The following is a 25,620-nucleotide window of genomic DNA, read 5'->3' as shown; positions in this document are numbered from 1 at the left end:
TTGAGAAGGGGGACTTTGCGTGCGCTGCAGGATTTAAATCCATGACGGCGTAGTGTGTTACTAATGGTTTTCTTTGAGACTGTGGTCCCAGCTCTCTTCAGTTCATTGACCAGGCCCTGCCGTGTAGTTCTGGGCTGATCCCTCACCTTCCTCATGATCATTGATACCCCACGAGGTGAGATCTTGCATGGTGAAATTGACCGTCATCTTGAACTTCCATTTTCTAATAATTGTGCCAACAGTTGTTGCCTTCTCACCAAGATGCTTGCCTATTGTCCTGTAGCCCATCCCAGCCTTGTGCAGGTCTACAATTTTATCCCTTATGTCCTTGAACAAATCTATTTCTTTCGTTCTCCATAAATGAATGAGAACATTTCATTTAATTGAGCGGCGGGTTTCATTTGTGTGTCAAAAATAATAATTTGGGAACGGCATACGTCACAGGCAAGTTAAGAAACAATTGTATATTGTTTGTTTTGTTCATTAATTATTTTATTACATTAACAGTAAAGCTGACTGAATTCCAAATAAATAAATAAGTGGGACCCTCCTTTCAATTAAATGAAATGTTCTCATTCATTTATGGAGAACGAAAGAAATAGATTTGTTCAAGTGTAGACATAATCACTAATTTAGCAATTTCGCATGAGTCCGATGCAGAAAAAAATGACAAAAAGCAACAAGATGGCAGAGCTTTCAGCTTAGATTCCCCGATCCTAGAGAGAATGAAGTGCTACTAAGTGCTAATGTGGATTTCTGTCTAGATAGGCAATAAACATTTTGCAAGAGAAAACCTCAAAAAGGTTAATTATAGATCAAATAAGACAGAAACACACCCGTTCACCGGTCATTTTCCTCAGCTGTAGGCAAAGGCAAGTTTCAAATCAGTGCTTCTCCTGGGAGACTAGCACTAAATTAGCCTCTAGTTTAGTGCCATCTACTGTTTTAGAAGAGGAAGTTGCTCAACTGCATTTGTGAGAAAATCTGCCTGGACGCATTTGTGAGAAAAACTGCCTGGACGCATTTGTGAGAAAATCTGCCTGGACGCATTTGTGAGAAAATTGAGCCGAGAGATCTCATAAAAAGCGAAGTGTCACACAATCATAACAGACAGATATGCATTTGTATGCACTAGATTTGGTATTTGTTCAAAGGTTACATGCAATTTGAAGGATGGTTTGTATATATTTGTGAAGTATTATCTTGGCTCATTTATTTATATTTGTAAAACACAATACATATTTGTAACTCCACTGCATTTTCACTCAAACTGACCTTTGTGCTTGCACATTGCTTTCTGTTTGTTTGCGAGTCGAGTTTTCCTTTGCAAAGCGGATCGAGTTTGTTTGCGAGTGGAGTTTTCCTTTGCGAAGTAGATTGAGTTTGTTTGCAAAATGCTGGATTTGTTTAAATTATGGCACATAATTCGCTCCATACAATTTAACTTTAACCATAGAGAAAACATAAACATGATTCACGTTTGTAGCTGCACCACAGGAATTCAAGCTTGTTTTGATATAGAAAAAGACGGAGAGAGTTTGCTGTAGACACGATATCTTCTGACTAGCGTTTCTTCCTGAAACCTGTAGGAGTCTCTGTGACGCTCTTCAGTCCGCCGGTAAAACCACTGAAGAAGAGGAAGCCTGGCGCGCTCAGACTGAGGTGTGTTGTTTTTAACTGTGTGTGTGATTGTTGATTTTCTGTCTGTAGTGTTTTAATGGGCTTTAAATTAACTACTTATTCGCATTTTTTTTAAAAACGAATTAGCCATGATTTTACCACAGTAACCATAGTTTAGCCTGGGTATTTGTAATAATAAATAATAGTATAATTGTAGTTGTAAACACACATTTACCGTTTCTTACTACAGCAACTGTGTTTTAACAGTGATATTTGTAATAAAACCAAAGTTAACACGTTGTTTAATTTTCTAATTTTGATTTTCAATAAATGTTCAATGCTGGACACTTAAATGATGCTTAGAGTACAAGTATCACATTATCATGTTAAATTTCTGAAATCTGTGTTTAAATCCAGCAGCTAAATTTAAGTTTTAAATATTGGTAATGTGTTGTAATGATATATTTACAATAGTGAATGTAAACATAAACACACCTAAACATATGTTTATTTTATATCTGTAATTAATATCTACCTGTGTATTAATATTCTCAGAAATTGCAATAATTGTCTTATTCTGTGTAGTTCTGTTCTCCTTCATTATCATTAGTCATTTTGAGTTTAAATCAGTGTAAGTTCATTATAATTCAATTCACATTTACTTGTATAGCACTTTTCACAATCACAATACACATCATTTCAAAGCAGCTTTACAGAAAATGCTCGAGTCCACATTACAACTTAGATTGATATAAATGTGGATAAAAGCATCTTGTAATAATGATGTTGTGTTTGTCTTCAGATGTTGACCATGAGAGCGCAGATGGATGTGAACTGCAGTAAATCAGTAGGAACTGATCTGTCCATGCTGGATATTGAGGATTTCATCACTGAAATCTGTCAGCTGAAGAAAGAGGTGGCGTCACTGGAGGCAAAGCTGAGAGAAAGAGGAGACAAACCCAACAGAGAGGTTTGAGCAGCTCATCATTTCATCCTTCAGCTCAATCAAACCAAAGCTTTGTTAGCTTCTCACTTCTTATGCCTCAGTAATGAGGTTAATATCAGCAGGTTGTTGTTTATTTGTGTTGATCTGTGATGTGTTCGTCAGGATCTGAAGGTTTCAGTGTGTGTGACTGATGGGAGAGAAGCTCAGGATTCAGTCTGGAGATCCAGAGACACACAGGACTCAGAGCTCAGCCTCACTTTACTGTGTTATACTGACGCTCAGGATCATGGATCCGCTGATCAAACCTCTGACTGTAACGCTGGAGAACAGCAGATGAAGATGTGCTCCGTCAAACTGGAGGACTGCAGGAACCTGATAGAGAGACGAGGAGAAGAAACCACAGCAGAGGAACAACAACAGAGCCAGGAGGAGGAGGAGGATGAAGATGATGTTCAGAATGAGGATGATGAAGGAAATGACGTTGAGGATGAAGAAAATGAGGATGAGGATAATCGAAATGATGACAATGATTATTTTATTCCTTCAGGTATGTATCTTCCATTTATGATCTTTTGTTATGGCAAATCATAGTCAGAATGTGTGTAAACATTTAGTTGTGTTCCTAAATCAGCAGGTGCAGACATTAGTTACTGTGAACCGATGTGTTGAAAACACTGTATCATGAGCTGCATCACAATTTCACATTTATCTTTAATTTTTAAGCTCTCAGAGTTATAGAAAAATATAGACAGATATTATAGATTTTCATGATGGTAAGTGCATGATTCATTAAATCTAATTGTGTTCATTTAAAGTTAGACATTTTAATACCTTTTTTTATTTTCAGATGTGAATGGCGGTTCATCTACTGATGAAGAAACAACCTCGACATCAAAAGAGCAGCTGAAGGTCAAGAGTTTCTCCTGCGTAACCTGTGGGAAAACATTGAGCTCACAGGGACATTTAGCGAGACATGAGAGGATACACACAGAAGATCAAGACTTGACATGCAAGAGATGCAACATCAGCTTTCCTACCTTAGAAGAGAAGAGACTTCATTCAAAAGAGCACAGCGGGAAGAAGGAGTTTCACTGCGAACAGTGCGGGAAGGATTTTTTCACCACTCCATCTAATATGACAGTTCATATGAAGACACACACTAGCGAAAATACTTTCCACTGCAGTGAGTGTGACAAGTATTTCAGCACCAAAGGGAATCTTGATGCTCATAAGCGAATCCACACGGGTGAAAGGCCGTACAAGTGTCTTCACTGCGAGAAGAGTTACAACCATGGATCCCATTTGAAGACGCATGTGCGCGTTCACACCAACGAGAGGCCGTTCCAGTGCAGCGAATGTGGGAAAACCTTCACAAACTCAAGTTCTCTAAAGTCACACCATATAATACATTCTGAGGGGAAACCGTATCAGTGTTCACACTGCGATAGAAGATTCCGTCACAAATCTCAATTGACTTGCCATGAGAGGACTCACACCGGAGAGAAACCGTACCTGTGCTCCTACTGCGGGAAGAGCTTCTTTAGTTCGGTTCATTTTAGAGTTCATCTGAGAGTTCACACTGGAGAAAGACCGTATCACTGTAGCGTTTGTGGGAAGAGTTTCAAGCAACACACTCAGTTAGCTATGCATCAGAGAATACATACAGGAGAAAGACCGTTCAAGTGTTCTCAGTGTGACAAGACGTTTGCTCGATCGGACGTCCTGAAGACTCATGAGCGAGTTCATACAGGAGAGAAACCTTACCGCTGCTCCATCTGCGACGAGAGATTCGCTTATTTAGGTAGTTTTCAGACCCACCAGAAGAAACACGCTAAAGAACAAACTGCTCCTGAATCATCATAGTGTCTTTTCATCAGTAAATCTGGATAAAGGACTCATTGAGCTCATCCTGAAACTGTACATTCAGCCAGTAGGAGGCAGTGTCACATTGCGCTTTCATGTGGTTTCATAGAGTTAGAGATGGATTGAAGCAAACTCTGCAAATGAAGTTGTTCGACAGAATAGAACAATGATTGTATATTGAACTTGACCTATTAAAATGCCTCAAGATAGTATCTATGAGTTCCTGGATTTCATAACGCTGGTAAACATGTTTTAAGTGTTAAAAGTGGCTCAGTGATAAACGCCATGGTGTTCTTTTCACACAATGTTACTAATTTTCAAATTCATGTGTTTTCCCAGAGAGTTTGTGCCACCACATTACACACATCACTTGTAGAGAGTTACAGACCTGTCTCTCTCCTACCATTCATAGCGAAAACACTTGAACGAGTTGCTTTCAACCAAGTATCATCTTCCTGTCTCAGAACAACCAGCTGGATGTCAACCAATCCGGCTTCAAGAAAGGGCATTCAACCGAGACTGCTTTACTGTCTGTCACAGAAGCCCTACGGACCGCAAAAGCTGTTTCCAAATCTTCAGTCCTCATTCTCCTGGATATGTCTGCTGCCTTCGACACTGTGAATCATCAGATCCCTCTGTCCACCCTCTCATCTCTGGGCATCACAGGAATTCCCTCCACTGGTTTGAGTCCTATCTCACAGGTAGGTCCTTCAGGGTCGCATGGAGAGGCAAGGTATCCAGAGGACATCAACAGACCACAGGGGTTCCTCAGGGTAAAGTTCTTGGACTCCTCCTCTTCTCCATCTACACACACACTTTTGATCCACTTCAAAACAAGATGGCGGCGCGCAGCTGTGCAGCGGCTTCTCGAGCTCCCGGTTCAACTCAAGTTTTGCCAGCTTTGCTGGCTACAGTAATGAATACTGAGTGTAATGTTATGTGTGGAAGGAAGTTTTTGAGGTACAACCCACTTGAACTCTACAAGATTAATAGCAAGTATGAAGCAAGATTACCGCAGTACCTGAAGTCAGAGCTGGGCAGGAGGGGACTTCTGAGGACAACGGCATGGAAGTACAACATATGCCGGATCAGAGGCAAGAGGAAGCGGTGTGCTCGGAAAGAGAAGAGAGGCAAGCGAGCGGGCCTCCTGGCTAAGCTAAAGGCTAAAAATAACAGACTGGTAATTCCGTCCCTCTTTCTGGCCAATGTTCGGGCGCTGGACAATAAAATGGATTTATTAAGGCTGCGGATTAATATGTACAAGGAGATGAGGAACTGCTGTGTGCTTCTATTGACGGAAACATGGCTTAATGACAACATACCAGATTCGGCACTCCAGATTAGCGATATGCTACTCCACCGGGCCGACCGGAGTCGGTTGTCGGGAAAGACTCGAGGAGGTGGACTCTGCATGTATATCAACAAAGGTTGGTGCACTAATTGTTCCACTATTAGCACTTATTGCTCTGGAAATGTTGAATACATGTCCATCAAATGCCGGCCGTTTTATCTGCCGCGAGAGTTCACAGCGGTGTTCATTGTTGTTGTTTACATCCCCCCTAGCGCAAAAGCTAGCGAGGCGCTAGCAGAACTACATAAACACGTAGTCTCTCTCCAAAACAAGCACCCGGACGCATTTTATGTGATTGCTGGAGATTTTAACCATGCTAATATGACGGACATTTCACCAAGGTTTCATCAACATGTCACTTTTGCGACCCGAGGGAATAATACCCTCGATCGTGTGTATACAAATAGACGCGGAGCCTACAGAGCGGTCCCTCTTCCTAACCTCGGACTGTCTGATCATATTTCTCTTATGCTTGTCCCCTCCTACAGCCCCGCAGTGAAGAGAATGAAACCAACACAAAAGACAATCACAGTGTGGCCCAGTGATGCTGCCTCTGTGCTGCAACACTGCTTTGGAAGCACTGACTGGCAGGTCTTCAGGGAGGCAGCGACAGATGCTGGAGAGGTGGATTTGGAGGAGTATGCATCCTCTGTCACCTGCTACATAAGTAAGTGTGTGGATGATGTTACTACCACAAAAACAATAACTATCCACCCAAACCAGAAGCCCTGGCTGACTGCTGAGGTCAGATCACTTCTGAGAGCACGAGACTCAGCATTCAGGAATGGCGATACGGAGGCACTTCGAGTAGCAAGGAGAAACCTGAGTACCGGCATTAAAAGAGCTAAGGCTGGTTATGCTCTTAGGATACAAGGTCATTTTTCTACCAATGACCCCCAGAGAATGTGGGCCGGCATTAAGAGCATCACTGATTATAAAAGAAGAGATGCTGAATGCCCCAGAGACCCATCTCTTCCTGATGCTCTCAACACATTCTATGCTCGTTTTGAGGCCTCTAACACCACTTCTAGCACCAGACTCACTGTACCACCTGGTGAGCAGCCACACAGTGTAACCACAGATGATGTCAGGAGGGTCCTTCAGAGAGTCAAACCACGGAAAGCTGCAGGCCCAGATAACATCCCAGGCAGGGTCCTGAAAGACTGTGCATATCAGCTCTCAGAGGTATTTACTGACATTTTTAATATCTCACTGTCAAAAGCAGTTGTACCATCGTGCTTCAAATCTGCAACTATTATTCCTGTCCCTAAGACTAACACAGTGTTAAGTTTGAATGACTATCGCCCGATAGCACTCACCCCAATAGTGATGAAGTGCTTTGAGCGGCTGGTCATGACTCAAATCAGTGAGGAAATCGATGCCAGCACTGACCAGAATCAGTATGCTTATAGAAAGAACAGGTCCACTGCAGATGCTGTTTCATCAGTTGTACATCTGGCTCTCACCCACTTGGACAGCAAAGACACTTATGTGAGACTGCTTTTTATGGATTTTAGTTCGGCTTTTAATACAATTATTCCACAGACATTGATACACAAACTGGAAATTCTAGGATTGAGCTATTCACTGTGCAACTGGGTACTGGACTTTTTAACAAACAGAAAACAGTCTGTCAAAATCCATAACACATTTTCTTCCACCATTGCTCTCAACACCGGCTCGCCGCAGGGTTGTGTACTGAGTCCAATGTTGTACACACTGCTGACATATGACTGTTCCGCCAGACATCCAAGTAATCATGTTGTCAAATTTGCAGACGACACGGTTGTGATGGGACTCATCTCTCAGAATGACGAGGCAGCCTATAGATCGGAGGTGGAACAAATGGTGGCCTGGTGCAAGGATAACAATCTTTGCATCAACGTGGAAAAAACAAAAGAAATGATTGTGGACTTCAGGAAAACAAACAGGTACCACCCCCCACCCATCTTCATTGAGGGGGCTGAGGTGGAAGTTGTCTCCAGTTACAAATATCTAGGAGTACACATCAACGATGACTTCAAGTGGAAACCCAACTGTAGTAGCCTGGTAAAAAAGGCTCATCAAAGACTGTATTTTCTGAGGAAGCTCAAACAGGCTGGCTTAGGAACTACAGTTCTCACATCTTTTTATAGGTGTGTGGTGGAGAGCATCCTAACATCTTGTATCACAGTGTGGTATGGAAGCTGCACTGTTGCAGATAGGAAGGCCCTACAGCGTGTGGTTAAGACTGCTGAGAAAGTCATCGGGTGTAGTCTCCCGCTAATCGGAGACATACACAAAAACAGATGCAGGATTAGGGCTGTAAGTATCATGAAAGACTTCACCCACCCTGCCAATAGAATATTCGAACATCTCCCTTCAAGCAGGAGGCTGCGCAGTATCAGAACCAGAACCTCAAGGTTAAAAAACAGCTTCTATCCAGAAGCCGTGAGACTTCTTAATAATGCCAACCCCAGAACTGGCAAACTGAACTTACTGCCCTAAAAACTACACTGCTATTTGTTTACCATGCTGCTAATTTTCTGGGTTTTAGTGTATATTTGGGTTTGTGTGATTTATTATTATCTGTATTTGATTTTTCTAACTTATATTATTGTATTTATTGATGAGTATTCTAGCTATTTATTGTGAGTGATTTTAACCGGACCTCAGTACCCAATTTCGTTTCAGATCATGTACCATGCTTTGGAATGACAATAAAAAATCCTTAATCCTTAATCCTTAATCCTTAATCACTGGGACACATCATTCAGGCACATGGTTCTCCTACCATTGCTATGCTGATGACACACAGCTCTTCCTCTCATTTAAACCAGATGACCCCACAGTAGCTGCACGGATCTCAAGCTTTCTGGCGGACATCTCCGCATGGATGAAGGAACATCAGCCGGGTTCGTCATTTATTTGGTTCCCCTGGAAACATTTCCGTTGTGGTCTATGTTATTTGCAGCACATTTCTGTATTTGGTTGTGTTGTGAGTATTTGGAGCACACGTGTGTTGTGAAACTGATGAAGATGTTTTCTTAATTTGCGGGTGTTTTTTTCTATTTACATGTGTTTTCTTCAGTTGCAGTGCGTTGAGCTCTCTCGGCCACCGTAATATTTGCGTTGGGGTGTGAATAATCCAGAATTATGCTGTGATTCACAACTGAGAAAACAATGACCCGCACAATGAGCCTTTCAGTATGTGAGAGGGACCTAAAAAAGAAGTAATAAATATATATATATATATATATATATATATATATATATATATATATATATATATACACACAGTGGGGAGAACAAGTATTGGATACACTGCCGATTTTGCAGGTTTTCCCAATTACAAAGCATTTAGAAGTCTGTAATTTTTATGGTACTCTTCAACTGTGAGTGACGGAATGTAAAACAAAAATCCAGAAAATCACATTGTATGATTTTTAATTTAATTTGATTTAATTTTTTGTGGATTTGCATTTTATTGCATGACACAAGTATTTGATACATTAGAAAAGCATAACTTAATATTTGGTACAGAAACTTTTGTTTGCAATTACAGAGATCATACGTTTCCTGTAGTTCCTGACCAGGTTTGCACACACTGCAGCAGGGATTTTGGCCCACTCCTCCATACAGACCTTCTCCAGATCCTTCAGGTTTCGGGGCTGTAGCTGGGCAATACAGACTTTCAGCTCCCTCCAAAGATTTTCTATTGGGTTCAGGTCTGGAGACTGGCTAGGCCACTCCAGGACCTTGAGATGCTTCTTACGGAGCCATTTATTACTTGCCCTGGCTGTGTGTTTCGGGTCGTTGTCATGCTGGAAGACCCAGCCACGACCCATCTTCAATGCTCTTACTGAGGGAAGGAGGTTGTTGGCCAAGATCTCGCGATACATGGCAGTTAATACAGGTAATGAGTGGAGAACAGGAGGGCTTCTTAAAAAAAAAACGAACAGGTCTGTGAGAGCCGGAATTCTTACTGGTTGGTAGGTGATCAAATACTTATGTCATGCAATAAAATCCAAATTAATTATTTAAAAATCATACAATGTGATTTTCTGGATTTTGATTTTCTCTCACAGTTGAAGTGTACCTACGATAAAAATTGCAGACCTCTACATGCTTTGTAAGTAGAAAAAAAAAGCATTTGGTTAACAGAAAGACATTGTTATTTTCCAACATCCTACACTTTATGATATTTCATAAAGTTCGGGAGGAGCACGTTCAAATAATCAATCCAATCAACTTGTCATCAAACAATTACCATGTCTACCCTATCAGTATGAGAGGAAGCATATAGATATTCACTCTGTCAACTCACCTAACATTCCTTGACAGTTTGTTCCCCCATTTGTTTGCAATGTCAGAGATTGAACTCTTCCCGTCTGGTGCCGACTCCCTCATTGCCCAGGATCTATTGCAGCATCCTAACACTGCAACGAGCTCCAATGCTCAATGGGACACCGCAACTGAACCTCCAGCAACACCGGCCTAGCCGAGCCGCTTCCCGTACCCTGAGGCGCCACGGCTCCACCATAAAGACTTCCACCACCATCTCCAGCATCCTCCTACACCTCAGCACAACCCACCATTCCTGCAATAGAAAAATGGACATTGTTGGGGTTGAGACAAGCGCTAATCAGCACTGATGTTAATTTTTCTAGGAGAATGAATAAAGCACAACTGTACAACCTGTACATTTCACTCCAAACAGCTTTCCTTTCTCCAAGATCCACTCCACCTTCAAATTCAGCAAAAAAGGCAAGTAATCACAAGGCCCCGAACTCACAATCCCAGAAGACGACATCTCCCTCTCTCAGAGGTCCTAGTCTTCTGCGAGTGCAGATTCTGCCGCTGCCACCAGACCCCACTCTTCTCTCCGCTCCGCAAGCTACAGACCGCAGCTTTCTCCAGCACTGCACCTCACGTCACAATGCCAGTTTCCGTCGAAACAGGCCGCCCTATCAGCTACCACAGACTTTTCCTGTCACTTTTTCCAATCCTTTCCCTTGTCCATGGCCTGAAGCCCCACCATTAGGCTCTAGTGCGAGGCTGCTTCAGCTAGCGGCCCAGGCCCAGACACCATTTCTTCTATTGCTCCCCTCCTTTCCCACTTTTCCAGTTCCTCCACAGGCTTTAGGGGCCGACCCAAGTGTTCCACCATTTCCACCATTTCACCATTGCTGCCCCCCTTTCCCACTTTTCCAGTTCCTCCACAGGCTTTAGGGGCCAACCCAAGTGTGAGGTTGCCTCCACAAATGGCCTCAACCCCGGGGCTTTTCCCTCCTAACACCTTTTCCCAAAATTGTTCTCCTTTCACTCTGTTTTCCGCAACGCCGATGCCCATCCCGCCAAACGCTACAGCTATGGAACCGCCCATTTTTGCCAACAACGTCAGAGTACAGATCTTCACAGCTGCAGACATCGATGTATCTTCCCTTCTATCATTACTCCCTCCCTCCGTCTCAAATCGGCAAATCGACTGCGGCGATTTTGCAGTCACCCTCAAAAATCCAGTTCATAATTCTTCCCGCATTGTTTCGTTTTCTGAATTTATTGCTTTCAGCTGGTATAGCAAAATAATTTGCGCTGCACTTCCCCACAGGAGACGAGAATTAAACGACTATTTCGCGATAATCGCGAAGTTTGCGTTGTCGTACGGAGGAACCCACTTCTATACTTACCACAAATTATTCTCAGCGAAATGCGCCGTCCGCATACCCCAGTGGAACCAGTGCCCTTACTGGGGCGCCCTAGACACAGAACTACACAATAGAGTGTTCCTAGGTTGCCGTAACATATCCTGCGCTGTGTGCAGATCCGTTTCTCATTCCATCAAGATTCACCAACAGGAAAATCAATCAGTGCGGACCCCGTGGACAGCAAACATTTATTTCAATGACTCAGCCATAGATTCAAAAAGAAGAAACTTCTCATCCATCAGTCAAGTTGGCAATAACTTCAACTCAGGACGATGCTCACGGCAACACTGCCATTACTTACACATTTGCAGCTACCCACATCTGCCCTGTTAAAAGATCCGTAAATAAAGATAAAAAATTATCTGTCAACTCCTGTGAATATTTCTCATCTGTCAACTGAATTGTATCACTAACTTTACTGACTATTTACTGTCTGGTTTCGAGCACGGCTTCAAACCCGGCGTTGAAAGCTTCCCCACTCAAAGTATCATATGTGACAATCTCCAGTCCGCTCTCTCTGAACCTGACACAGTCGACATTCTAATTAAAAAATAAATCCAATCAGGCTTTATGATCGGTCCTTTTAACATTCCTCCTTTTGAGTGTTTCCGCATCAGCCCCTTTGGAGTGGCTACCAGGACATTTTCAGGCAAAAAACGTGTAATAATCCATCTCTCAGCCCTGCACAATTCCCCGTTTCCAAGCATAAACAGCTTTATCTCGCTTGAACAATTTTCTCTTCATTACCACACCATTGACCAAGCTATAACCTTGATTAAAGACATGGGTCACTGCGCTTGGCTCGCTATAGTCGACATCACCTCTGCATTTAAAGTGATGCCCATCCAACCAGATTCATGGCATTTGTTCGGCGTACGCTGGCAAGAAATTTTTTACTTTGCCGTCTGATTAACTTTTGGCCCCAAGATTTTCGACATGCTATCAGAAGCCATTTGTTGTATTCTTTCTAATAACTACTCAATTCCCTACTTAATCCACCTGTTAGATGATTTCCTAATCATCTCACCGCCCGACTCCATCCCAGCCTTGCATCTTCTCACAGTCCAAATAGTCTTCGCTGAGCTTGGGATTCCAATTGCCCAAAGGCAAAACCAAAACCAGCCACGTCCATCGAATTTCTGGGCATTAAATTGGACACAGTTAACTTCCAGGTCTCACTGCCCAAGGAAAAAATCGACAGGATTATTCTGGTCGCATCCACCCTCCTAGAAAATCCAAATTGTTCTAAACTGAGCTACTATCTCTGCTCGGTCACTTAAACTTTGCGATGCGCATCATCCCGCAAGGCCGCTCTTTCATCTCACATCTCCTCTTCCTCGCGTTCACGCGCTAGAGGACCAAATCTCTCTAACTACTACATGTTGCAACAAGTTCAGTTTATGGATAACCTTCCTTAAACAATGGAATGGCCTGTCCTTTTTCTTTAATAATCTGATTTCTCTCCCCAATTGGTCACTAATGCAGCTCCCTCCATCGGTTTCTACCAAGGCCATTGTAAGACTCACCGCAGTCACTAACATCCTCAGCGCTGTCTGAGTTTTATCCTTTAGTGGTAGCAACTTTCCTGTGGGGTAAAGAATGATTTAACAGCCTAACAGCCTCATAGTGCACTGTGACATTGAAGCAAACATGCATTGCATCAACAAAGGACGCTCAAATTCTCCCGTATTAATGCCTTTCCTAAGATGCCTCATTTGGATTGCAGCCTGCGATCAGTTCATCATAACTGCAAAACATGTTCCCGGGTCCAAAATACCTCAGATACTCAGAACTCACCATCACTTCCAGCTTCAACACAAAAGCCCACCCCACAATCACAGATCTATCAGTGTTAGACAACGAAACCATCTCTTATTTCATAAAGCAAAGTAAGACTGATCAAACCAGGAAAGGCCATTTTATATACATTTTCAATCTCTCATCATTAATCCAACCGTACAAAACTCTCTCAGCCTACATGCTTTTCAGAAACTCGAAGACTAAATCCCTTTCTGACCCACTTTTCGCAGACGACTCCAACCGCCCCGTCACACGTTTCTGGTTTCAAAAACAAGTCCATTTTGCTCCATTCAGGCATCCCAGCAGACCACTTTTCCAGCCATTAATTTGGCATAGGCGCAGCAACCACAGCTGCCCAAAAAGGTCTCTCCCAGCAGCAGATCCAAGCACTTGGCCGCTGGTCATTGGAGGCCTTCAAGAGTTACATCTGCTCTAATTGCTTCCATATCAAAGAAGCCCAACGAACCCTCATCAACTAAATTGTCAACTTCTCATAGACCCAACTGTACAGGCCACCACTCCTGCAGGAGCCATGTTCCCCATCCTACCTTGCTTTACTGCCACAGCAGTGCTATCTTCTGCTCCAGCAGGAGCTCAGATCTTTGCCCACTCACCTTTCGGATCACAGTTTGAAAGCAAGTTGTTTTCAACACCACAGCAACATCATCTTCCTCCAACAGGAGCCCAATCTCCACCCAACTGGCCCATCGGACAGTTAAAAGCAAGTCAAAACCAAGTCTTTCTGCTACAGCTAATCTACTCCACTCCAGCAGGAGCTCCGTTACTCCGTCCAAACTTGCTCCACTGCCGCAGCAGTGTCATCTACTCTTGTACTGTACTCTCTTGCTTCCACTTTAGCGGTTATACCATTCTCATCCGACGTCATGACAACCAACTCCCGTCCGATGTTACAAGAAGCCTACCAGCGACTAACCCCTTCCCACGTCTGATAATTTAAGCCTTGCATTGCATTGATGTCCAGCAATCAATTTAAATAGTAGGCTACATGGGCTTTAAGTTGTCGTTTAATGAGATGTAGCCTTATATATGTTGTCAGTGTCGAGAATTTGGCGAATTTTCGTGTGACTAAACATATAGATTCGCCTATTTGAACAACGTATACCTTAATGGTCCAGTGGTAGAACTTTCGCCAACCATGTCAGAAGGTTCTGGGTTCTAATCCGAACTTGTATAGTTTTTTTTTTGTCGTATAGTTTTTTTTTCTCATCAAAAACGATTATGTTCATCAGTGGTTGTATATCAAGCAGGGACACGTTTGTGTACATTATGTTTTGTGATTTCACCAGAATGAATAGAGAGTATCCGCAACGTATTGAAGCGCGCGAGTGAAGACACACGAGGAAACACTGTATCCGCGCCACTGATCGCAGCGGCAACGAGCACTTTGATCACTTGATTTAAAAAACACATTTCAGCGCTAGATCGTCTCTTATTTAAAAAACAAACTAAATGAATTGTTTTTATTAATCTGATTGGCCCACCCATAAATCCGCGCCTGCGTTACGTTACATTTACATATAAGAAATAAACACCAGCTACCGAAGCATAAATAAATAAACCGTTTTAGGTGATAAATGACGCCATCAAAACCTTACGGCGAAATGACAATATCCTCCACACACTCGTTTGTAAAGCGGCCTCCTGTATTTTTGCTAGTCAATTTTATTTCATCCAGTGACATGATGAATGACAGATGACTTTGAGCGCACCGCCAACGGTGTGTGTGTGTGTAACCATAGCGACAAAACGACCAACTTTCGGACCCTGCACTTAAGCATATAATTTTATTTTTAAAAATTTAATTATGTATTTAAAAGTTGCAGAATGGATTAATTTGGAGACTCCGACATCGGCAGAGATAGGCAGGCAATGCAAAACAAAATCTTATATTGGGAAATAATGGGGGGGACAAAACTTAGATTTTGAAACGTGGGGGTATAATGGCTCCTACGCGTATGTTTGAATGATTGAATGTTTCAGGAACATCACACTAACCTTCAAATACCATACTATTAACATTCAGGAAACTCGACATTTTCATGTTCTTGAAATGTTACCAATCAACGTTCCTAGTAGGGGTGTAAAAATTAATCGTTTTTACAATGCATCGCGATGCAGACGAGGACGATTCGGTATCGGTTCAGTAATAGACCATAACCGATTATGTACTGATGCTTTTCTGACGTCATTTGTTGCGTACGTGCTTTGTTGCGGTAGCATACAATGGCAGAGGGAGGTGAGACGCGAGTGCGAGAAAATTAAAAATGCTTACTTTAAAAGCCTTCATCTGGGCACATTTCGGCTTGATGAACAACCTGGAAAGCACGACCTGCAGAAGACGCGCTTCTGTGCGCTCATGTAGGAGTAGGGCTGGGACGGTATGGATTTTTTCTTACCGCGGTTGAAAAACATGAAATTCCCGCGGTATTGCGGTAAACCGCTTTAAACCTCAACCCCCCTCCCCACCCTCCCCCAGTTTTTTTTTTCTACGACGTTGCGGCTGGAACAACAAACAAAGTGTGGCAATGATAATCGCAGGTACTGTTTGTGTTTTATTTAATGTTAAAAGCATGCAATGTGACTTTGAATATCATTTAGTGATATTCCGTCGAAAATACGCGCCACAGAGTGTAAATAAGGGGTTATAGTCAATAGTCTACAAATGGAATGTTATTATGTGTCATGGTACAACTTGCGAAAGGTCGGATTTGCTCCATCTTTTGATGATAAGTTTTGTTTAGAAAACCTTGAATCCATGTAAGACACAATGTTATTAGACACAATTCATGTCATTAGAATCAATGAATCCATGTCATTAGACACAACGTGAACACGTGAAGGCCAGTGTTTATTTTATTATTTTTTATTTTTTTTGCAGTGATGACGGTGACGAGCTCAGACCCGCGGTGGGCATCACGTGACCACAGTATTGCGGTAATGCGGAACCGTCCCAGCCCTATGTAGGAGGTAATACCACTAACTTGATAACTTGACCTCTAGTTGGTTCACGTAGTGTTTTTGCGCTGCGCGTCTGTGTTACACGTCACCATGTAGGCTCACTATTGGGCGACGCTGGTCATGTGTGTGATGCGTGATGACGTGTAACACAGACGCGCAGCGCAAAAACACTACGAGGCCCAGAGAGAAGGAAATGAATAGTGGAATAAAGTCGTTATTTTTGTTTGTTTTTGCGCACAAAAAGTATTCTCGTCGCTTGATATACTTAAGATTGAGCCACTGTAGTCACTTGGACTGTAATAACTATATTAACTCTTTAATAACTTTTCTGGGCCGGCAAGTTTCGGTCACCTAGCAGCCTATGGAGAAGTGATCTAGCACTCATATTTCATCAAAAATATCTTAATTTGTGTTCCGAAGATAAACAAAGGTCTTACGCGGTTGGAACAACATGAGGATGAGTAATTACTGACAGAATTTTCATTTTTGGGTGAACTAACCCTTTAAAACAAAATTTATTTGACACATTTTCCTTTTCTTAATGGCATAAACAAACTTTACTCCCTTGAAACTTAAACTGTCTGGAATGTCACTGTTTCTGTCACTGCAACTTCCCGAACAGGCGAGCACACGCACAGACACGCGCGCACACATCACTTTTGAAGTAAAATTGAAAATTGAGAATGCGGTGCATCGTGATATCGAATTGAACTGAATCGATGACATGATAATCGTAATCGAACCGAACCGTGAGACCAGTGTCAGTTCACACCCCTAATTCCTAGAATGTTGAACTGTTAATCAAAATGAAGTTGAAAGAACGTCATACCTTCTAAAACAAGTTCCTCTAACGTCAAGAAAACTGGACATTTTTTATGTTCCCAGAACCAACACTGAATATTTGGAGAACAATCTTGTAACAAAAATCTTTTAGCTGGGTCTGAATGGCCGGTAACTTAAAAATTTAGTAGCCAAACCCTGGAAGTAACGTTAAGACGGAAAAAAAGAGAAGAGATGAGACAGATGTATCATTTTATCTCAAAGCATTTCCAGTTATTCTTTCTCTTACACACACACTCTCTAGAGTTATTATTCATCTCCTTATTGTTAGAGATTTTCATATTTTAATTGATTTGTTATGTAGTTTCTTTGGATCTTTGGCTGAAAATGTATTTGCATGTACAGATTCAACACCCATAATGAGGCTAAAGATGATGATGATGATAAAGATGCTGATGTTGATTGTGGTTTGCAGTGCTGTTGTGCTTGTGTTGATCATGTTCTTCACTGGAGCTGAAACACAACCTGGATCCTGAGTGACAGCGTATATATTTATATATTATATATATTTATTAGGGCTGTCAAATGATTAATCGCGATTAATCGCATCCAAAATAAAAGTTTGAGTTTACATAATATATGTGTGTGTACGGTATATAATTATTTTCTATATATAAATACACACACATCCATATATATATTTAAGAAAAATGTGTTATTTATATATAAAATATTTATATATAATATAAATATATATACACAGTATATACATGCAAATATTTCTTAAATACCCCTCCTTGAACTGCCACCTTACCGTGGTGGAGGTGTTTGAGTACCCGAATGAACCTAGGAGCTATGTTGTCTGGGGCTATATGCCCCTGGTAGGGTCTCCCAAGGCAAACAGGTCCTAGGCGACGGGTCAGACTAAGAGCGGTTCAAAACCCCTTATGATGCCCAAAAAAAGGAGGACCGTGACGTCGCCCGGTATGGCGCAGCCGGGGCCCCACCCTGGAGCCAGGCCCGGGGTTGGGGCTCGTATGCGAGCGCCTGGTGGTCGGGCCTCCCCCCATGGGGTCCGGCCGGGCTCAGCCCGAAGGAGTGACGTGGGGCCACCCTCCCGTGGACCCACCACCTGCAGGAGGGACCGTAAGGGGCCGGTGCTAAGTGGATCGGGCGGCAGTCGAAGGCGGGGGCCTAGACAACCCGATCCCTGGACGCGGAATCTAGCTCTAGGGACATGGAATGGAAGGAGCCTGAGGTTGTGCGTGAGGTTCAGAGATTCCGACTAGAGATAGTTGGGATCACCTCTACGCACGGCTTGGGCTCTGGAACCACACTCCTCGAGAGAGGATGGACTCTTCACCACTCTGGAGTTGCCCATGGTGAGAGGCGGCGGGCTGGTGTGGGTTTGCTTATAGCCCCCCAGCTCAGCCGCCATGTGTTGGAGTTCACCCCAGTGAACGAGAGGGTCGCTTCCCTACGCCTTCGGGTCGGGGATAGGTCTCTCACTGTCGTTTGTGCTTACGGGCCGAACGGCAGTGCAGAGTACCCGGCCTTCTTGGAGTCTCTGGGAGGGGTGCTGGAAAGTGCTCCGACTGGGGACTCCATCGTTTTACTGGGGGACTTCAACGCCCACGTGGGCAGCGACAGTGACACCTGGAGGGGCGTGATTGGGAGGAACGGCCCCCCTGATCTGAACCCGAGTGGTGTTCTGTTATTGGACTTCTGTGCTAGTTACAGCTTGTCCATAACGAACACCATGTTCAAGCATAAGGGTGTCCATCAGTGCACATGGCACCAGGACACCCTAGGCCGGAGGTCGATGATCGACTTTGTGGTCGTTTCATCCGACCTCCGGCCGTATGTCTTGGACACTCGGGCGAAGAGAAGGGGCGGAGCTGTCAACTGATCACCACCTGGTGGTGAGTTGGATCCGATGGCGGGGGAGGAAGCTGGACAGACTCGGCAGACCCAAACGTACTGTGAGGGTCTGTTGGGAACGTTTGGCCGAATCTCCTGTCAGAGAGATCTTCAACTCCCACCTCCGGCAGAGCTTCAACCAGATCCCGAGGGAGTCTGGAGATATTGAGTCCGAGTGGACCATGTTCTCCACCTCCATTGTCAACGCGGCCACTCGGAGCTGTGGCCGTAAGGTCTCCGGTGCCTGTCGAGGCGGCAATCCCCGAACCCGGTGGTGGACACCGGAAGTAAGGGATGCCGTCAAGCTGAAGAAGGAGTCCTATCGGGCCTGGCTGGCTTGTGGGACTCCTGAGGCAGCTGATGGGTACCGACGGGCCAAGCGGACTGCAGCCCGGGTGGTTGTGGAGGCAAAAACTCGGGCCTGGGAGGAGTTCGGTGAGGCCATGGAGAAGGACTATCGGTCGGCCTCGAAGAGATTCTGGCAAACCGTCCGGCGCCTCAGGAGGGGGAAGCAGTGCCCTACCAACGCTGTTTACAGTGGAGGTGGGCAGCTGTTGACCTCGACTGGGGATATCACCGGACGGTGGAAGGAATACTTCGAGGATCTCCTCAATCCCGCCGTCACGTCTTCCATTGAGGAAGCAGAGGCTGAGGGCTCGGAGGCGGACTCGTCCATCACCCAAGCTGAAGTCACCGAGGTAGTCAAGAAACTCCTCGGTGGCAAGGCACCGGGGGTGGATGAGATCCGCCCTGAGTACCTTAAGTCTCTGGATGTTGTGGGGCTGTCTTGGCTGACACGCCTCTGCAACATCGCGTGGCGGTTGGGGACAGTGCCTTTGGACTGGCAGACCGGGGTGGTGGGTCCCTCTTTTCAAGAAGGGGGATCGGAGGGTGTGCTCCAACTATAGGGGGATCACACTTCTCAGCCTCCCTGGGAAAGTCTATGCCAGGGTACTGGAGAGGAGAATCCGGCCGATAGTAGAACCTCGGATTCAGGAGGAACAGTGTGGTTTTCGTCCCGGTCGTGGAACACTGGACCAGCTCTATACCCTCTACAGGGTGCTGGAGGGTTCATGGGAGTTTGCCCAACCAATCTACATGTGCTTTGTGGATTTGGAGAAGGCATTCGACTGTGTCTCTCGCGGCGGCCTGTGGAGGGTGCTCCGGGAGTATGGGGTCCGGGGCCCTTTGTTAAGGGCTATCCGGTCCCTGTACGACCGGAGCAGGAGCTTGGTTCGTATTGCCAGCAGTAAGTCAGACTTGTTCCCGGTGCGTGTTGGACTCCGGCAGGGCTGCCCTTTGTCGGCGGTTCTGTTCATAATTTTTATGGACAGAATTTCTAGGCGCAGCCAGGGGCCGGAGGGGGTCGGATTTGGGGACCACACGATTTCATCTCTGCTCTTTGCGGATGATGTTGTCGTGTTGGCCTCATCAGACCAGGACCTCCAGCATGCACTGGGACGGTTTGCAGCCGAGTGTGAAGCGGCTGGGATGAAAATCAGCACCTCCAAGTCCGAGGCCATGGTTCTCAGTCGGAAAAGGGTGGTTTGCCCGCTTCAGGTTGGTGGAGAGCTCCTGCCTCAAGTGGAGGAGTTCAAGTATCTTGGGGTCTTGTTCACGAGTGAGGGAAGGATGGAACGGGAGATTGACAGGCGGATCGGTGCAGCTTCTGCAGTAATGCGGTCCCTGTACCGGTCTGTCGTGGTGAAGAAGGAGCTGAGCCGCAAGGCGAAGCTCTCGATTTACCAGTCAATCTACGTTCCTACTCTCATCTATGGTCATGAGCTGTGGGTCATGACCGAAAGGACAAGATCCCGGATACAAGCGGCCGAAATGAGCTTTCTCCGCAGGGTGGCTGGGCGATCCCTTAGAGATAGGGTGAGAAGCTCGGTCACTCGGGAGGAGCTCAGAGTAGAGCCGCTGCTCCTCCACATCGAGAGGGGTCAGTTGAGGTGGCTCGGGCATCTTTTCCGGATGCCTCCTGGACGCCTTCCCGGGAAGGTGTTCCGGGCATGTCCCACCGGGAGGAGACCCCGGGGAAGACCTAGGACACGCTGGAGAGACTATGTCTCCCGGCTGGCCTGGGAACGCCTCGGTGTCCCCCCGGAAGAGCTGGAGGAAGTGTCTAGGGAGAGGGAAGTCTGGGCATCCCTGCTTAGACTGCTGCCCCCGCGACCCGGCCCCGGATAAGCGGTAGAAGATGGATGGATGGATGGATATTTCTTAAATATATACATGCATGTGTGTGTATTTATATATAGAAAATAATTATATACCGTACACACACATATATTATGTAAAAACAAACTTTTATTTTGGATGTGATTAATCACGATTAATCGTTTGACAGCCCTAATATTTATATATATTTATATATATTTATACATTATTGACATTAAAAATTGTTGTCTTGTTCTCTAAACATCCTTATACTCACTTTAATACTTAAAGTATTAAAATCTCAATTAAAATTATTGTTTTATGTGATCAGCATTTTTTCTTGTTTAGATCAGAAATGTAATATAATGTTTATGCCAATGGGGTGAAAAACAAAATTCATAAAATGAATTTGTGACTAAATATATTTTGTTCTGGAAACAAGTCAAACCTTCTTATCAGAATGTAGTGAGTTCTAAGGATGTTTATATATGTTTACTGAAACAAAATTACAATAAGCACTTTTTTCATATTATTTTTCTCTTATTAGTTTTTTACTCTTCTACATTTAGATGGACAATAGTAAGTGTTAGTATAAAATGTTTCAGTAGATTGTGACTAGACCACATGAAAGCAAACATTTCTCACCTAAGCAACATCCTGCAAACACTCACAGCTGAGTGCAAAGAGTACTGCAGCAATGAATGCACTCGATGACATGAAGACAACCACAGCAGCAGTCTTTCCAGCACTTAGCATTACACGTACAGCACGTAGAGTCTGATTTCTGACATTCACAGTTTTTCTTCTTGCACTTCTCACAAGAGTCTTGGTTGTTGGTAGAATCCATTGCTTGACCGGCTAGTTGATTAGTTGCAACTGTGGTGAGCTGGTTTGGAAACATTCTCAGATCTTCACCAGTCTTTATCTTGTGCCGTCAGACACTGATTTGCATATGTACGGCCCTACAGGAGAGCACTGAGCACCTGCAGCCAATCCACTGCGCTCACACAAATAAAATTAGCATAAAATGCATCTGCCTGAAGCTATGTATGTGAAACATGAGTCCATGGTTTGTTTCAGAAGCATCATTTTCTTTGTGTCCACACATGAGAAACAAATATGTTGTCTGGCAGACTGTCAGAATCGTGACTCAAAACTATTTGAATCGTTCTAGAAGATGTCCTTATTAGAGCATATAAACAGCTGATAAGGCGTTCAACATATTTCGACCGATTTGTTCTTATCAAGCACTTCTCAGGAAGTTTTGCTTCACTTATGAGATACAGCTGCATTTTATTAATTTTCTGTGTGTTTACATAAAAAAATACTATTATTGATAAATGGACCCTTTGTTAAAGCAACACCAAGGAACTTTTCTCTGTGGTCGCACTACAGGTTGGAAGTGGAATTGTCCATTACCGCTGTCATAAATAATTTAGCCTATACCGCATCCTACTGTTTATCCAGCACCGGCTTTGGAATCAACAATGTAACGCTTGCCGTAAAGCAAGTCAAATTTGTAGTTTTCTTATGTCTCTTTAGAACTACAGAAATGCGACCCGATCTGGCAATCTTACATAGCGTGGATATACCAGATAAAGGACCGCAAAGTGGTGGCATAAGTGCCTTTCACCCTGTCACGACTTGATGAACCACTGAAACGATTTTGGAAACATTATTTGAAGGTAAAAAATCCTACTTAGTGTTGTTTTAAGCTCCAACACTTATCTGACCTCAGTGACGCGAGACCGCTAGCAGACGGCCGGTTTAGCCAGTCTGTCTGCTTCCTGACCTGAGCCCCAGATTGTCATGTTTTGAGCTCTAGGACTTTGTGCCATATTACTAGAGAGAAGAGCAGTACCATCCCAGGATGGATGAATACCTTCTCTTTTCAACAGATCAGGTCTGCCCCAAATCTTTTCCAATTATCTATCAATTCTATATTATTTTGCAAATTTGCAAATTACAGTGCCTGACATCGTACTTGCGAGTTCACACACCTCTTTATCGTTATGTGGGGATATAGAGATCACTTAGACTGGGTAAACCCAGCCTGATATGCCGGCGATTTGAAACCTGTTCATTTATCTCTGCTGCTTCCATTACAAACTGGCTTATCCACATGGCACGCTATTGGCGGGTTTAATATAGTCCAATTCCTTTTAACCTCTCGACGATGCTCAGTGGCTTCAAACAAATCGCTCGAGTTGGTGTAAATACCACTCACTTTCATGTTGTTGTTTTTTTCTTTTTTTTTTTTCACAAACAGCAAAAATCACTTGATGCCATTGCTGCAAATTAACCAGATCATTGGCCTGATTGGTTGAAGGAATATCCAAATGCGTACAGAGTCATTTGAACTACGCCTGTTGATCATGCCTCTTGTGCAGTGCACTGTTAGACCTAACCAGGGTTTTTTTTACAGTAAAATACTGGCAACAGTGTTGTGCAATTGTACAGTTCTTTACTGTAATCTACAGTATGTTACTGTAAAAATGCACTAAATTAAAACTCGAGTTAACTAATTACACTTGCAGAAACCGACTGCCTTAAATTGACCAACTGTCATTTAAATGTATTAACTTAAATTTATAATGCATTAATAATGTGAGCTAAGTATTACTGTGAACTTATTTTATTTGATGACACTAATAAACTACTGTACATAAAAAGATTTCCACTGGACCAGCAACTACACAGTCACCGCCTGTTAAATAAAGCAACATGCAGCATATCATCAATGTTTGTAGATCTTCTCCTGGACTGAAGCACAGGCTCTACTCTAAAGCACAATGGTGACCCAAAAATACATTTTACAGTAAACTACTGGCAACAGTGTTGACTACAGTAATGAGTTACAATTATGATTTTTTTTTTTAAACACCATGAACAACCAAAGAAACAGAGCAACACTGTCTTGTAGAAACACAGCGATATAAAAAATCTGCATATGTCTCTCAACAATGGTGACAATATTTTTTATTAATTTATTCATGCAGCAGTGCATGCTGGGAGTTTTATACTATCCTGGAACCCAGCATGCATTGTGACATGAAACTTGATTGTCAACATTGTTGAGATTCATGTGCTGATTGATGATGTCTTTGTCTGTGTTTGTGTTTTATAGACACATAGTTAAAGCAACCAGAGAAAAGCTTTAGGGTCAAGAGACCAACTAAAACAAATACTGATCTCCATCATGGTGACAAGAAACTTTATTATTTTGAATGAAAAATCATCAGAAATAATCGTAAACTGGTTTTTAAACTGGTTTCACACTCAGTGTGGCTAAGTCAGTTGTAGTTCTTGTGTTTCTCTTTTTCAGAGGTGGAAAGTCCAGGGGTCAGAAAGTAAAAGTCCTGCCATATGTTTATTCCACCCATGAACTCACACAGCAAAAACTCCTGTGTTAAATTAACTCTCCTGGGAGTTTACAGACTCAAGAGTGTTAAAGTTAATGAGATAATTTAGTGATTGATTGAGTGATGATTGAGCATTATTGAAGACACCTGATGTTAACTAGAAACATTTTAGTTTTAGCAACTAAAAACTAGTTTTTCTAGAAAACTAGAAATTTTTTTACTAATAATAATATAAAAAATATAATAAGTTATAATATAATAAAGATATAAATGTATAATTGTGTGAAATGTATTAGGAAAATTGGCTAGCAATTTCGACAAGCAAATACCAAGAAATAGGTTGCAGCAGTTTGTCTTTGAAAAATCCGCGATGAGACTGAGCTCGAACAGCTTCAACATCAGCGACTTTTTATTGTATGAAATCGCTGTCAATCAAAAGGAGACGCAGCCTTTCGACAGACCCTCCAATCATCACGCAGAAGCCCAGCGTCCAGGCCAGCCCACTTCTCATTCACCCCCAGAGACGCTGAGCGTCCGTGGGCGGGACATAATCGCAGCATTTATCCAATGACCGTCTAGTTTCGAAGCACTGAAAAAAACTGTTCGAAGCAGCCCCATTGAAGTCAATGGACGCTGGGCTTCAACCATAGACAGTATATAAACTGGACACAGCGACCCCATAGGTTTCAACGGAGAGAAGTTGAAGCACATTAGAAGCAGTCACTTCCTGATTGCCGAGCGTACTGCGCAGACTCAAACTGAGCTTGACGACGTGGATGTGACGTGAGCAGCCTGCCTGACAGTTGTAAGTTTTCTAGTAGCCGTGCCAAGCGAAATCGGACCCATTCCCTTCCGAATCTCGCAGAGACGGAGAGTGTGAGTAGGAGCTGTCCATGAGCTAGGAGCAGGAGCAACGTCATGACTCTCTATGGGCTTCTCCCTTTACTTTATCGGACTTTATGCCTCCACGTCCCCCCGATTGATTGCGAGCTTCTCTTCCTGTCTCTACGGTAATTTCCAGAGAGTCGCGTGGTTATGACGCAATCGTTAGCCTACTTTTACAAAAACTGCTTCTACGGGGCCATAACGTAACATACAAGGTAATGGAGCCTTTTATACATTGTCGTGTTTCTTTAGAAATAAACAATGGAC

General features: G+C 43.5%; 2 protein-coding genes across 2 annotated transcripts in view; one reads left to right on the top strand and one right to left on the bottom strand.

Moving 5' to 3' along the window:
• LOC311077578 (B-cell receptor CD22-like) overlaps positions 1–25,620 on the bottom strand; it is a gene marked incomplete at its 5' end in the record, with an annotated part of 296,388 nt that overhangs the window by 213,472 nt on the left and 57,296 nt on the right. The window lies entirely within an intron of this gene.
• Positions 53–4,439, top strand: LOC311072453 (uncharacterized protein). Its single transcript, XM_084097478.1, has 5 exons — positions 53–175; positions 1,590–1,662; positions 2,423–2,590; positions 2,729–3,113; positions 3,414–4,439. The coding sequence occupies exons 3-5, from the start codon at positions 2,423–2,425 to the stop codon at positions 4,427–4,429; spliced, it is 1,569 nt and encodes a 522-aa protein (XP_083953604.1). The 5' UTR covers positions 53–175; positions 1,590–1,662; the 3' UTR covers positions 4,430–4,439.

This window comes from Abramis brama (assembly GCF_963993115.1).
Source record: "Abramis brama genome assembly, chromosome: 2".
NCBI classification, from domain to species: Eukaryota; Metazoa; Chordata; class Actinopteri; order Cypriniformes; family Leuciscidae; genus Abramis; species Abramis brama.
This window is presented reverse-complemented; position numbering and strand designations above follow the sequence as displayed.